Genomic DNA, 13119 nt, shown 5'->3' on the forward strand with positions numbered 1-13119 from the left:
ATAAAAACACTGCCACATTTTTTTGTCTTCTATTCAAATATTAAAATTAAAATAATATGATGGTGCTTTTTTGGAAAAGGACTCCAAATGCAGAAATTTATTTTATGTAAACAGGAAGTTAAATGGTTTTAGGAACACAAAAGAGGGATAGGAAAAGATGAGCCACTTCTGAAGATCAGTATGAGAAATTGTCCTTCTCATGAAGATTTAAAGAAGATATTTTTGTTCTCCCCAATTTGTTTTTAAGATAAAACAATCTCTCAAGGTGAAAAACTTCTTTTATAGTAAAGACCAACTTGTTTAAGTTATATCAGCAGCTACCCAAAATGAAGATTTTCTTTTAAATTATGATGAAAGAATCCTAGTCGCTCATCTTCAATAAGAATCTTAGTATCTGTAGTTTTATGCTGATTTGTATCCAATTTGAGTAGAAATGGGTATGAGTGTTTATCTTACATAAAAGCTTGCCACAGCCTACTACTTGAATCATGTGGCATACAGAAAATGTGTTTAGCTCCTTGTAGAATTTCACAAACCAAAAAAGGACCTATTTCTACTCAGGTAGAATGTTTACATTCATTATAAAAGTATGTTACTATGTTGCTTACTAGTTAGAAAAAGCAAATGTTGGCACACCACAGATTCTATTGCATTGGTATTTAAGAAATATATGTATTGCTCTTCAGTTAAAATAAAAAAAACAATAATTGTATTTCTTGTGCTTTAGACCTAAATATTCTTTTTAGGATGTATTTTTATTCTTCTACATTATCTCTCTTCTAGATATTTTATAGTAGTTATGGCTGAAATTTTACATAAATATATTAGAGCTTTTGCTCATGCTTCAGTGATTTGTCATTGAGGGATTAATCCTGTAACCTTTATGAGCATGTTTTATTAATATCATCTTATCATTAAATTGAATATTAATAATATTTAACATTTAATAACCATAGAATGTGTATGTAGGAATGTATTTTGCACCAGTGGACTTTGAATATGTGGAAAAGTCACTATAACAGCCCAAAAATCATTAAACATGCTCCCCATCGTATATCACTTGCGCTGGTACAACTCATTTAAGGGGCAGTTCTGGATAACAATGATTCTAATATCTTTGCTTGTCAGCATGCTGAGCAATATGCCTTCAAGGAATGGAAGTATTTGGTACAGCTTTTGAAAATATCTATTGCACTCTTAAATTCTGGAAATATATTTACCATGAAATGATTTGTAATTAAACATGAAACTGATAAAGTGGAGAGTGAGATTTCAAAACCATAAATATAGGAAAGGTGATTAAACATTTCTATAATACTACTTTAGTTATTGGTGATATAAATGATATAAGTTGTCTGGAAAGGAGTACTTTTTAAATGATTGAGTAATTAAAATATATTTTAAACTGTTTTTATGCTCAAAATACCTTAATTATTAAACCGTTTTTCATTATATATATTTGTTTGTGTGTTTGTTTAAATGGTTCACTATGAATTTAAATGTGTTTGATAGGTATCCTGACACAAAAACCCACTCCTTTTTTTAAATGGAAATTAGAAAAGATTACATTAACTTGAAAAAAGTGTCTTTTGTATACATTCTGTCATTTAGGAGACTACATGGGCCTGAGGCAGTTTCATCCCCGTTTGGGAAAATTCTTTGGTTGTATCAAGTTTCCTCTGTATTATTTGATTTCTTTTATTTTTCCCCCTTTAGTGATATAAAACTAATAGAACTAATATTTAGGGAAATTTTAATTAGATATTTTGTGAATTCTCACTATTTTGTTTAAATCATTTTCATATAATCAAAAGAACAACTTTTACACTTAACAAATGTATACATATGTATATGTGCATACATATATAATTGCTTATATCATTAGTTGAGCATGATATAATGGCTTTTACTGAAAATTTCTTTAATTTATAAATACTGTGGGACTAGCGGAAGGGAAATCTCTATTTTAATGAGTGTTCTACTGCTGGAATTAGATCCACATTCTCATAGTACACTCAGTACCAGAGCATTGCTCATGACTCACTTACCACTCCGTTTGGAAGATGTTTTTCTTTTTTCCATATCCAGGAAATATATGCGTCTTAACACTAAGTTTATACCTGAATTTAAGAATATTTGGATGTAGAGTATCTCTCTTGCACTGCTGTATTTAATTCATACAAGTTTACTCATAGGTACAAAGATCAAGCATATTGGATTATTAGGGATAGTTCCCATTTCAAATGGTCTGTTTTGAAAAAATCATTGAAATAACCTTTGAATTGAAGGATCTTCTACCCCATTGCCACTCACCCCAGTGTACTCATTGTCAACTGAAATTTTTCTCCAAAGACACAAAATCTGTTAGTCTTAAGTTCGTTAAGGCTTAAAATGCAAAATTACCTGTATTGATATAATTTACCCTTGCATTATCAGGAATCTACTAAGTTCCCGTCGCTGGACTAAGCCTGATAAAAGTCTAAGTAAATTAAATCACCATGATTGAAGACCACCTATGTTCACAGCACTGAATTAGGCCTTATAAAGAAGTAGCATATTTCTCACCCCTGATGTGTAAAACAATGATATCACAACATATCCTTGAATACGTAGGGATGAGAGTTCTACAACAGAGAAGAAAAGACATTGAAAAGATGGAGAAGTGAATATCATCAGAAACCAGTTGAATATGTATGGGAAAGAGTTGACTCGTAGGGTTCTGGCATAAGTGATGTGGTCGATTTCGGTGCCTGTTCACCACCACAGAGCACAGAGTGGGAAGCACAGGAGAGGCTGAAGTTGATTCGATAGAAAACAATGATCTAAAACTCCATGTAAAAGTGAGATTAGTGCTAGGGAAAAATAGAAATTAATTAAATCTTGTACTGTAAATCTTGTACAGTGGCCCTCACTCTATCTTCTCACACTTATAACTGTGTAACTCACATCTTTGTCGCTTTTCATCTGAACTAAGTGGTGCTCCAGGGTTTATATTACAACCAAAGTGATTATTCCAAAATAAAATCTAATAACCTTTCTCTTTTGCTTAGGATCTTTTGCTAGTTTCCTATTGTCCATAAGGAAAAGGGTCATCTCCTTAGCTTGCTATGAAAGGCCCTATATGATGGCATGGCTTGCTCTCCCACCGTTCTACTCTGGCTGCCCACTCTGGCCTTGAACTCTGGTCCCACAGAAACACTGACACTGATTCACAGAGAACACCAAGCTGTTTTATAAATTCCTACCTTTGCATATGCTGTTCCTCCTACATAGGGTGCTCTCTCCGCTTTCTAGCTTGTTTCATTTCCTAAAGCTTTGTGACTGGTAATCCCATCATCCTTCAAGATGAAATTTAAGTATTTTCCATTATGAACTTTTTTCTGAACTTTCCCGCTGTCAACCCTTCATCTGTTATCCCTAAACCTTATATTTCTAATATGACACTTAGACAGCTGATAATTTCAATTATTTTCATCTGCCTCTCTTATTAGACCATGGAACTTCAGCTATTTTAACTAGCCTTGGATTGGGAATAAGTCAAATATTGAAATAATCCACAGTTTTCTGACAAAATGCTTCTCTTTCTATCTATCAACGAATAAAAGGAACTGCTTTAGACTTGCCCAAGGCCAAATTCCTCTTTCTCAGAAATTTGGATGAATTTCAGGACACCATCTTATTACACACTCCACATTTATGAGAAGATGATATTCTAAATGTCAAATATATACAAAAGAAGAGAGAATAGTCTAGTGAATTCCATTATCCAGTTTCAACAATTATTAACAATCTTTTTTAAATTAATTATTTTTTCATTTACTTTTTAATTGCAGTAACATTGGATTATAACAATATATAGCTCTCAGATGTATTAACAGTCAATCCTTTCCCACCTATACAGTCCACAGCTCCACTCTCCTTTTTCCTCCAAAACATTTTGAAGCAAATCCCAGACATGAAAACCTTTTATTTGAAAATATCATTGTGTGTATTTCCAGAAGATAAAGATACTTTTTGAAAACATACTGATGATACTGTTATCACAACTAAAATATTAACAACTCCCTAATATTAGCAAATTTTCAGTTAGTGTTTAATTTTGCACTACGTCTCATTTTTTAAACAGTTTGTTTGAACAAAGACCTAGTCGAGTCTATGCTTTGGGACTGGTTGATAGGTTTCCTTTAATCTAAAGCAGTAGTTCTCACTTGGGGGTAATTTTGTTCTGTAAGGAACAGTTTTGGCAGTCTGGAGACATTTTTGGTTTTCACAACTGCTAGGGGCTGAACGTTTGTGTCCTCCCAAAATACATATGTTAAAACCTTGACCCTAATTCGATGGTATTTAGAGGTGTGACCTTTGAGAGGTAATTAAGATTACATTAGTCAGGCTGGTGGAGCTCTCATGATGAGACTAATACTCTTATAAAAAGAGGAGGAGACCCAGGATCTTTCTGTCCATGTGCATGCACCAAGGAAGGCCGTGTGAGAATATAACCAGGAAGAGGGCTGTCACCAAGAAGCTGACCATGCTGGCACCCTGATCTTGGTCTTCCGGTCTTTAGAACTATAGAAATAAACATTTGTTGTTTAAGCCACCGGGTCTATGGTATTCTGTTATAGCAGGCAGCACTAACTGAGACCACTAAAGGAGGGGTACTACTGATACCCAGCAGGTAGAGGCCAGGGATACTGCTAAACATCCTGCAATGCACAGGCCAGCTGCCACAATAAAGAATTACCGGTTGAGAAACCCTGCTCTAGAAGTTCATCCTTCACCTATTCTTATTGCAATCTGTTTCTTGAATAAGCTGAATCAGTTGTCCTATAGAGTTTCCCACAGTCGGTTTTGCTGGTGACACACCATGGTATCATTTAGTATATTTCTCTGTCTCTTGTATTTTTTAGCAATTAGAATTAGAAGCTTCATCAGATTCAGATTCAATTTTTTAAGCAAAACTACTTTACTCTGTTTCATAGAAAGTGTTGTGTACTTCCATCAGGTGGCACGTAATGTCTGATTCTCTCTCATCACTACGGGAAACTTTTGATGATCAATGTTGACGTCCATTAATTCATTAGAGGTTGAAAAATGATACTGCATTTTTATAATTTCTTCTTCAATCATTGCAAGCATCATTGTGTCTTGGAAATATTCATTAAAATGTTGGGTATGAAAATAGCATTGTGCATAAAACATTTACACATTCCATATTTCTTTTTAGAAATATACTGTACCACGTTGATGAGAAGACAAGCCAGTTTTCAATACTTCTGGAGGCTTCGGAGCACTGCAAGTCACTTCCATCAAATGAGACCCTTCAAGAAGCCCTGTCAGAGGTGTTGAACAGCATTAATTCAGCTCAGGTTTACTTCAAAGCAGGACTTGATGTGTTCGAGAATGTCTTGGTTGGAAAGAACTGAGAAAACTCTCAGCATTTTAAAAAGTTTGTTTACAATTCCTCAAGCAAAAGCTCTAATCTGACCAGATTTTCTGACATTGAAGACTTTTTCCCCCCAAATGGCTTTTCATACAAGTCTAAAGCTATTATTAATTGTATTTTTAATGTACATATGAAAAGAGCATTTTGCACATTTAATATTTTTCTTATATCTACATATCTGAATATGTAAAAGCAAGTTATTGAAATAATACTTAAGATTTATCTATTAAAAAGAAATCTGCTGTATTTTTATATATATAAAATATTTTGGGGAAAATGTTCCAAGAAGTTCTGGACAATCTTCACTCCTATGGATAAAACACATAGGAATAGAGGTTATTCCCTATGTTAGAGCGATTAATGACCTAATTTCTGTAATAGGAATGGAGAGTTAATACGGTTTCAGATTAACTTCACTAGTAAGTATTCAATATGAAGAATTCAAGCATTCTGACCAAGTGATTGGTTGACCAAAACCACTTTGAATGTTTCTATTTTACGAAATGAAGTGCCTGTTCATAACACAACTAGATGTAGTAATACACTGGTTATGAAATTGTTTTTTTTTTTAAGTATTAATGAAAAAAGGAGCCATAAACATTCCAGGGGAAAATCTCAAGGTAGCTGCACAGAGCAATTTAAATGCAAATTTTTTTCCTAACAACTTATAAGGTGACTAGCTTTGAAACCTCTAATTTGCCTCAGTTGATTTCGTAAAAATTTCAAGAGTGATGTATGTCTTATGAGGTAGAATATATTTCTTATTTATTCTTCTGTTGTTTCTGTTGGAAGCACTGAAACCTAGCTACTCTAAAATGAAAGCATCTCATATTGCTCTTGCTTCTTGTATCTTTTCTGAAACTCCTTGCTGTAAGGCAGTTTTCACAGAATACCATATAATTTCCACAGGAAAGTAGCAAAGTTTCTCTTTGAAAACCCAAAATATCTTAAAAAGCATCAAATTGCTATTTCTGCCACTGACAAAAAGGACTTACCACAAAAGAAACAGTTGTTTTGATCAGTGAAAAGCTCCTTAATTCTATGAAGAAACTTGATATTTTTCCCTTCTTTATCCTTGATTGTGACAAAGATGAAAACATAGAAAATATTCACGCAGAATTTTGTGCAGAAAATATAATGTTACTATAAGATTGTTTTTCCCAGGCTTCAGTTCTTCTCTCATGTGGAAAATGAAGTTTTTTGTATCGACATTGTCATTGAATGGCCCTAGCATCCACTATTCCCTGAAACCTTAGAATTCTATTAGGTGACAGTTTAAACTTTTAGCTTACCTTTAGAAACATTCTTCTGGTATTGAATAAAGCAATTCCCCTTGAGAAACATATCTTCAGAATATTTCATGTGAATTTTCTCTACCTAACACAACACACAAGTGGACTTCTCCATTACACACCGCTAGAGCAACATTAGAGACACTGCCTGTGTGTCTAAGTCTTCAGTTTTTATGGATAAGCCTAAGCCTAATCTTAGTTTAAAGGAAAGCTAAAGTTGAAGGAAAAGAATTAATCAGTATTGATTAATTGATTTATAAGGGTCAGCTGTTCCTACCATAGGTAATGTTTACATGCTCAAGGCAAAGAAGAGAGTTGAAGTAATTAGCTAGATAATTCAAGCAGAAATTCATTTTCATGTGAAGTGCCTGTGTGTACATATTTTTACATGAGAAATGAAACTATCTTACAATTTTTTTAAACCAATGTACTTGCTTGTTTGAAAATATCTGCCATGCTGAGGAGTGTCTACAGGAAAGAACTAAAAGGAACAGGCTCCTGTATGCCTCAAACTCAGTGCCCCCTCTTGCTCCACCAAAATCAACAGCACAAAAGAGGTGGGAACACACATGCAGACACGTGTGAGGCCAAATGATAAAATGCTTTATACCAAAGGATTTTAAATATTTAATCAAGCTTCAATGTATTCATTCCAGTTCTTCATTTGGAGTTGAATTTAAAACATGCAAAAACAAATAAGTATTGGTTTGGTAGTTTATCATCTTAGAACAAAATCCTAAGTAATTTAACTCCCTTAGTCTGTAAGAGCTTTGAGAGCACAAAATCTATTTGTAAGCTTTTGTTCAAAGATTGTGTACCTAGGTAAACCACATTCCACTGATAAAAATCTCTATATTATGTATTCCTCACTTCTAAATTCAAATGCTATTTGACAACTGAAGTTAACTATGGGCAAACATGTTTCTCTTAGTCTATTTAAGCGATTATGTGAAGAAACTAAATTATAATTAAAACAGATGTCCACCAATTCTGTAGATGCTGCTCCACACCGTTGACTACAGCAAACCTCTTCACTAGGAGCATTAGTGCTATGGTATGATTACCTCAGGCTTCCTGCAAATTTGTATCATTTTAATTTTTTCCCCAATAGATCCAAGTAAATAAAATCTTACGCAAATTAATAACCAGTGTCTTCAGTGAATTGGTAGTAGGTTTAAATTGTTGCTGAGAGATCTGGGAGCCTGGTTCTTCTCACAATCCTTCATACATAGAATTGTGCCAGGACATGATGAATCATTACTGGTTATTCTCCCAAGAAAATGTGGCAAGTCTGCGCCACTGAATTTGGGTTCAAGAAGGGTATGCACGGGAAATTGCCCTCTCTTGAAAGGATAGATTCTGGAGTCAGAAGAAAGCCTAAGAGACATTCTGGTCTAAGCCCTCAGACGTTACCCTCAGCATGGAAAGCATCGTCAGCCCCATCAGATGCAGTAACTCAAGCCAAAGGGATTAAGGAATGTGGATATACTCACATATTCAATTAGTAGCAAAAGCACTCCTGGAATTTAAGCTTCTCTGCTTTTTCGTGCAGTGTATCCAGCTCTCTCCCTAAGGTGCTAGGATTATAAATGCTCTTTTCCAGGGCATTCTATGTAACCAGCCATTCTATCAGACGCTGTATGGCCTGGAATCACTGCTTTTAATTAGGGATTAGCTCATTGTCTAACCATAGCTGACCAGCAGAACTGTCCCATTGAACCCAGGCAAGGACACGAAAACTGGGTCCTTGGGGAAGAGTGGGGAGAGGCTCTACCTGACGCCAGAAGTCAGGAAGCAGGGCCTTGAGTAAAATGCTTTTACGAGACAACATTTCAGCTCTATATTAAATCAGCAATCTAAATCAGTGTTTCTCAAAATGTGGATTTGAAGGAGTGAGGCCTAGGAATCTTCATCTTCGGTAAGATTTCCCAAATTATCCTTATGCACACCGATGTTTAAGAATTTCTAATCTACATTAATCCTGGGTCCTGAGAAAATATTATTTGGTAATGTATCTAGATAAATTGAAGAGTCACAATAACAAGAGGTACCTAAAGCTTTGCTATTAATGGCACCATTAAAAAAAGAGAGAGAGAATAACCATTGTATCTCTCAAAAAAAGGATGCAGACATAGCTAACATTTGTGCCTGTTACATGTGCAAAATGGTTCTAGACTTCTCATTTGTTTTTTCTAATTGAATCCCCACAAAACCTATTTTTAAAAATGAGGAAACTTGATTGAATGACTTGTTCAAAGTCCCAAGGCTAATAAAAATGGCTGAGGTGTGTTTCTCTCCTGGGCCCTCTGGTATCCAGTCTTGTGTTCTTCACACAGAGTGCTGCAGAAAACATCAGAAGAATCTTTTGGTTATAGAAAGTGATATAATTGAAAATTTTAATGTATTTCTACACAACTGATCAGACTGTGTAGTCTGCCACTTCACTGGTTTAGTGAAGGAGTTTGAAGAAGCAAATTACATCATTCCTCTAAAGATAGCCCACTCCAACAATGGTGTACATATGTAGGTAAATGAGAAGATGTCTATCAGAGCATTAAAAATAAGTGCACCATTGTAGAATACCATGACAGCTAGATGTAAAATAGTAAAGAAAGACCAGAAGCCACATATCTGACAATTTCCTCCTCAAAATGCCTATATAATTTCAATGGAAACAAAAAAAAACCCAGGTGCTGGGATTTACAACCACAGTTTTATATCATCCTTAAAAACTCAGAATAATTGACTTTTTAAATTAAATAAATATGTAGCATACGGTAGGTTTCCCCAATGGAAAGATGTGTTACAAAAATAAACAATTATTTGTTACCATCTGCCTGATGGTGAATCAGCATCTTTGCCTCAAATGCAAAACTATAATTATTTGCACAATAAATTGGTAGACCCAGCCAAAAGTGTTCTCAAGAGACATTCTGTGCTAGGTGTAATTAATTAGTCCAAAAATTAAGCTAACTCGGAGGGTAGCACATTGTCATCTCATTGGTTTAACAGACTGTTTAAATGTGCCTTAGTGCACATTCCCTTAACAGAAAGGAATTACTTTAAACTGCCGATCCGCGTGTGAGCGGAAGGGAAATGGGTCCACATATTCCAGTAGTTATGTCAGCAACATAACAGTTCCATCACAGGAGCACGGATGCAACCCAGGGGAAAAAACGAACAATGTGGTATTTGTGAAAAGAAATATTCTGCTTAGCTATACAAGTGAATCTCTATTTCTTGCTTGAGTTTAAATTGCTAGCTTAAAAAAGTGTCATTGGAGTCTCCTATTCTGAAAGATCTTGAAGAACTTCAGAGTCCTAAGCACCCCAATAAATGCAAATAATTTTCAATTTACGTTGTTTGTCTTATGCAATTCAGAATTTCAAGTGATGAGAATTTGAAAGAAGAGGAGTTTCAAAAGAAATTTTTAAAATGTAGTTTTTCTGGTCATCACCATGTCCACTCAGTTTTCTGTTTTTCTAGACATACTCCAGCAATGGGATCAGGCTTTTTTTTCTTACCCTGAGAAAGTAATTTTAGGATCTATTTGTCTCAATATAGATTTATCTGTTAATCAGCCAGTTTTATTTCCACAGTATCTTTCCATTATCCTTTGAAGAGGTACACTGAAGTGCCCCTAGCATACCTGAGGCTGCCAAGAATCTTGAGACCTTATCTATTGCGAGATGACATACTTCTCAAAGACATTTATAATCTCATATTGAGATTGTATCCGAATTTGCAAAGCAAAGGATTAAACTGAGGCACTTTCAGGGAGCATTCAAGAAAAAGAAGCTGCTTCTAATTTTAATATGTTTCTGGTTAGATTATCTTGTGTTTGAATTATATAGTTAAAGAATTTTCTGTAACCAAAATGGTAATTTTATGTTTTCAGCCCAAATCCAATCATTGAGGCCAAAGAAATGCGTGGCCACTCTAATTTCTTAAGAAGGATTCTTTCAAGAATTAACTCAGGAGTGGTGGATTCAGTGCTTCTATCTAGACAAAGCTTTAATGAGTGTAGACAGACCCTAACAGTATTCGCCTAATTCCTTTGATGTCTTAAGTCAATAAGCGCTGAGGTAGCTTGTCTCAGAGGGAAACAGATTTTATTTTCCAGGGGCTAATTAATATGCACCACCTCAGTCCCCAGAGGACCACGCAGGTGCCTGTACTCTGCCATATGTCATGTGCTATATTCCAGCAAACTCAAGAGATTAATATACAATCATTATTATGAATTATTATATTGCATTGAAGTTAATGTCGGTCTTTTGTTCTACTTAAAGTACAAACTTGGCATCTGAATAGCAGCTTAGTTAGAGAAGTGGAGTGAGAGTCTCTATTTTAATGAACTACATCTATTTTTCAATCAAAATGTGTAATTATTTAATTATCTAGCCCACTTAGTAAGTATATAACTCTTCAACTTATTCAAAGAATCTTTATTCAATGTTATCATGCAGATGGACACAATTTGGAGAGCATTTTATCTTTTCAAATTCTTAGCCATCGTTGAATTATGCTTTCACCAAATGCAGTAGTTTTATTCATATTAATTATTATTATTTATTTCCTTTTATATCAAGCTGCTGCAAATGGACTACCTTACTCTGAAAGTCAAAAAAAAAATGCCACTACTCAATAAAGACAATTTTATCATATCTGTTTAATAAGAAACAAACACACGAACAAAATGCTTTACTACACCATTGAGAGTTGTTTTCAAGAAGCAAAATCTCCAGATGGTTAAGAGGAGCTCACATAATTATATTTCAAAGATGTTATAAATAATTCCATTTAGAAGCTGAGATAGGACTCTATTAGGTGATTTAGTGTTTACGTTTCACACAGAAAGGTTTAACGGCAAACATATCCCACACATTCGAACTTGCTACTTGGAGAATATGAATAAAATTGTATTCAGAAAAGAAAAGAGCTTTCTAGGACACGTTGCAGGGCTAATTTGTTTTTACAGACAACTAGAAATATCAGCACATCATTTTGATATTAGTTTTGTATATGTGTTTGCAATGTTAATATATACCACACATTTTTAAATCATGTCTGCAGAGTAGCAATATTTAGATATAAAAGATTTTATAATAAACAAAAGTTTTCAATTGTATAACCATAGGAAATATAGCCCTAAAATAAAGAATGATGATGAGCAGAAGATTTATAAGTTAACTTGAGATAAAATTTGGAGGACAATCTCTCCAATTAAATTTGCTTTGATTAAAAACAAATATCTTGAAAGGAGTGTCCCAATTAAAAAATTGCACTGAGCTGTTGTAGCGTTGAATATTGCTCGAAGTAATTTGATTATCATCTGTGATTCAGAAATCTTTTTATTGTATAGAAATTTTCATTGTCATTGTCTTTGTTGTGATTGATTTTTAATGACATTGATTTAGAGGCTGATGTCTATAGTTTTTTAATTACCATCTAGGGTTGAATGTCTAATTCCTATAATGTGTGGATGTCCATCAGGAATTTAGTGCTTTCTATATTTAGCCCAGGCGTGATCTCAATTTACTTTACAACTCTTTATGTAATACTCCCATGACTCAATATGCAGCTTACTTAGGAAAGTACTTTGTGATCTGGAGTGACAGAAAATGGATTCCGATGCCACACCCATTAAGAATATGAGTGAATGTTTTATATTTCAGTTGCTTAAATATTTGCACATAATTGAAAACATAGTACTATGAAATGAAGGCATCTTTTAAGAAATATATTCTGATTCATAAATGCTATGAGTATGTACAATGAAATGGTAATGTTTAAAACACCCATTTAAAAAATATTAAATACAGGTGAAAATCATTGCTATACTGTGTTTTATTATGACAATATATATCATATTTTAAATATGCAAAATTAATTTGTTGTTATTAGTGAATTTATGTAATGTGTATCACATCCAAACAAGAATAAGCCTTATTCAGGGAACATTCTATAAGGTTTTATTATCTTTTTCTTTGCCTTCCATTCTTCTCTCAAACACGTAGTTCTCATATTGGGCCATGTAGGTTTGCAGCTTGTGCCAAGTTTTAACATCAAGTAACAGTATCTGTATCAACTCCAATGCTAAAGAGTTTTGTTTTCGTGAAATGTGCTCTAAAAAATGCTGTCAGTTATTTATGACACAAAAAGGATCTCTATTTGCATGATGTTGCAGATTTCAGTCATTTATTCAATCATCAAACATTTACTAAGAATCTGTTCTAGGCCAGGCACTGTATTAAGTGCTAGAGGTACAAAAAATGATTAGTACTCTTTTACCTTCTACAACTCCGCAGCCAAATAGCACAGAAGACTTCAGTACAACTAACGGCGATCCTAGATTCAGACGTACCCATGGATAGCGTAATT

General features: G+C 34.1%; 1 protein-coding gene across 10 annotated transcripts in view; it reads left to right on the forward strand.

Moving 5' to 3' along the window:
* Positions 1–12570, forward strand: part of NAALADL2 (N-acetylated alpha-linked acidic dipeptidase like 2) — a 1266186-nt gene extending 1253616 nt beyond the window's left edge. For all 10 annotated transcript variants that reach the window (XM_070582377.1, XM_070582380.1, XM_070582376.1 and 7 more), the window contains one exon: positions 5225–12570. In XM_070582377.1, coding sequence (XP_070438478.1) covers positions 5225–5423 — 199 coding nt within the window. In that variant the 3' untranslated portion in view covers positions 5424–12570. The remainder of the gene's footprint in view (positions 1–5224) is intronic.
* Positions 12571–13119: the final 549 nt, after the last annotated feature.

This window comes from Equus przewalskii, chromosome 18 (genome assembly GCF_037783145.1).
Source record: "Equus przewalskii isolate Varuska chromosome 18, EquPr2, whole genome shotgun sequence".
Taxonomy (NCBI): Eukaryota; Metazoa; Chordata; class Mammalia; order Perissodactyla; family Equidae; genus Equus; species Equus przewalskii.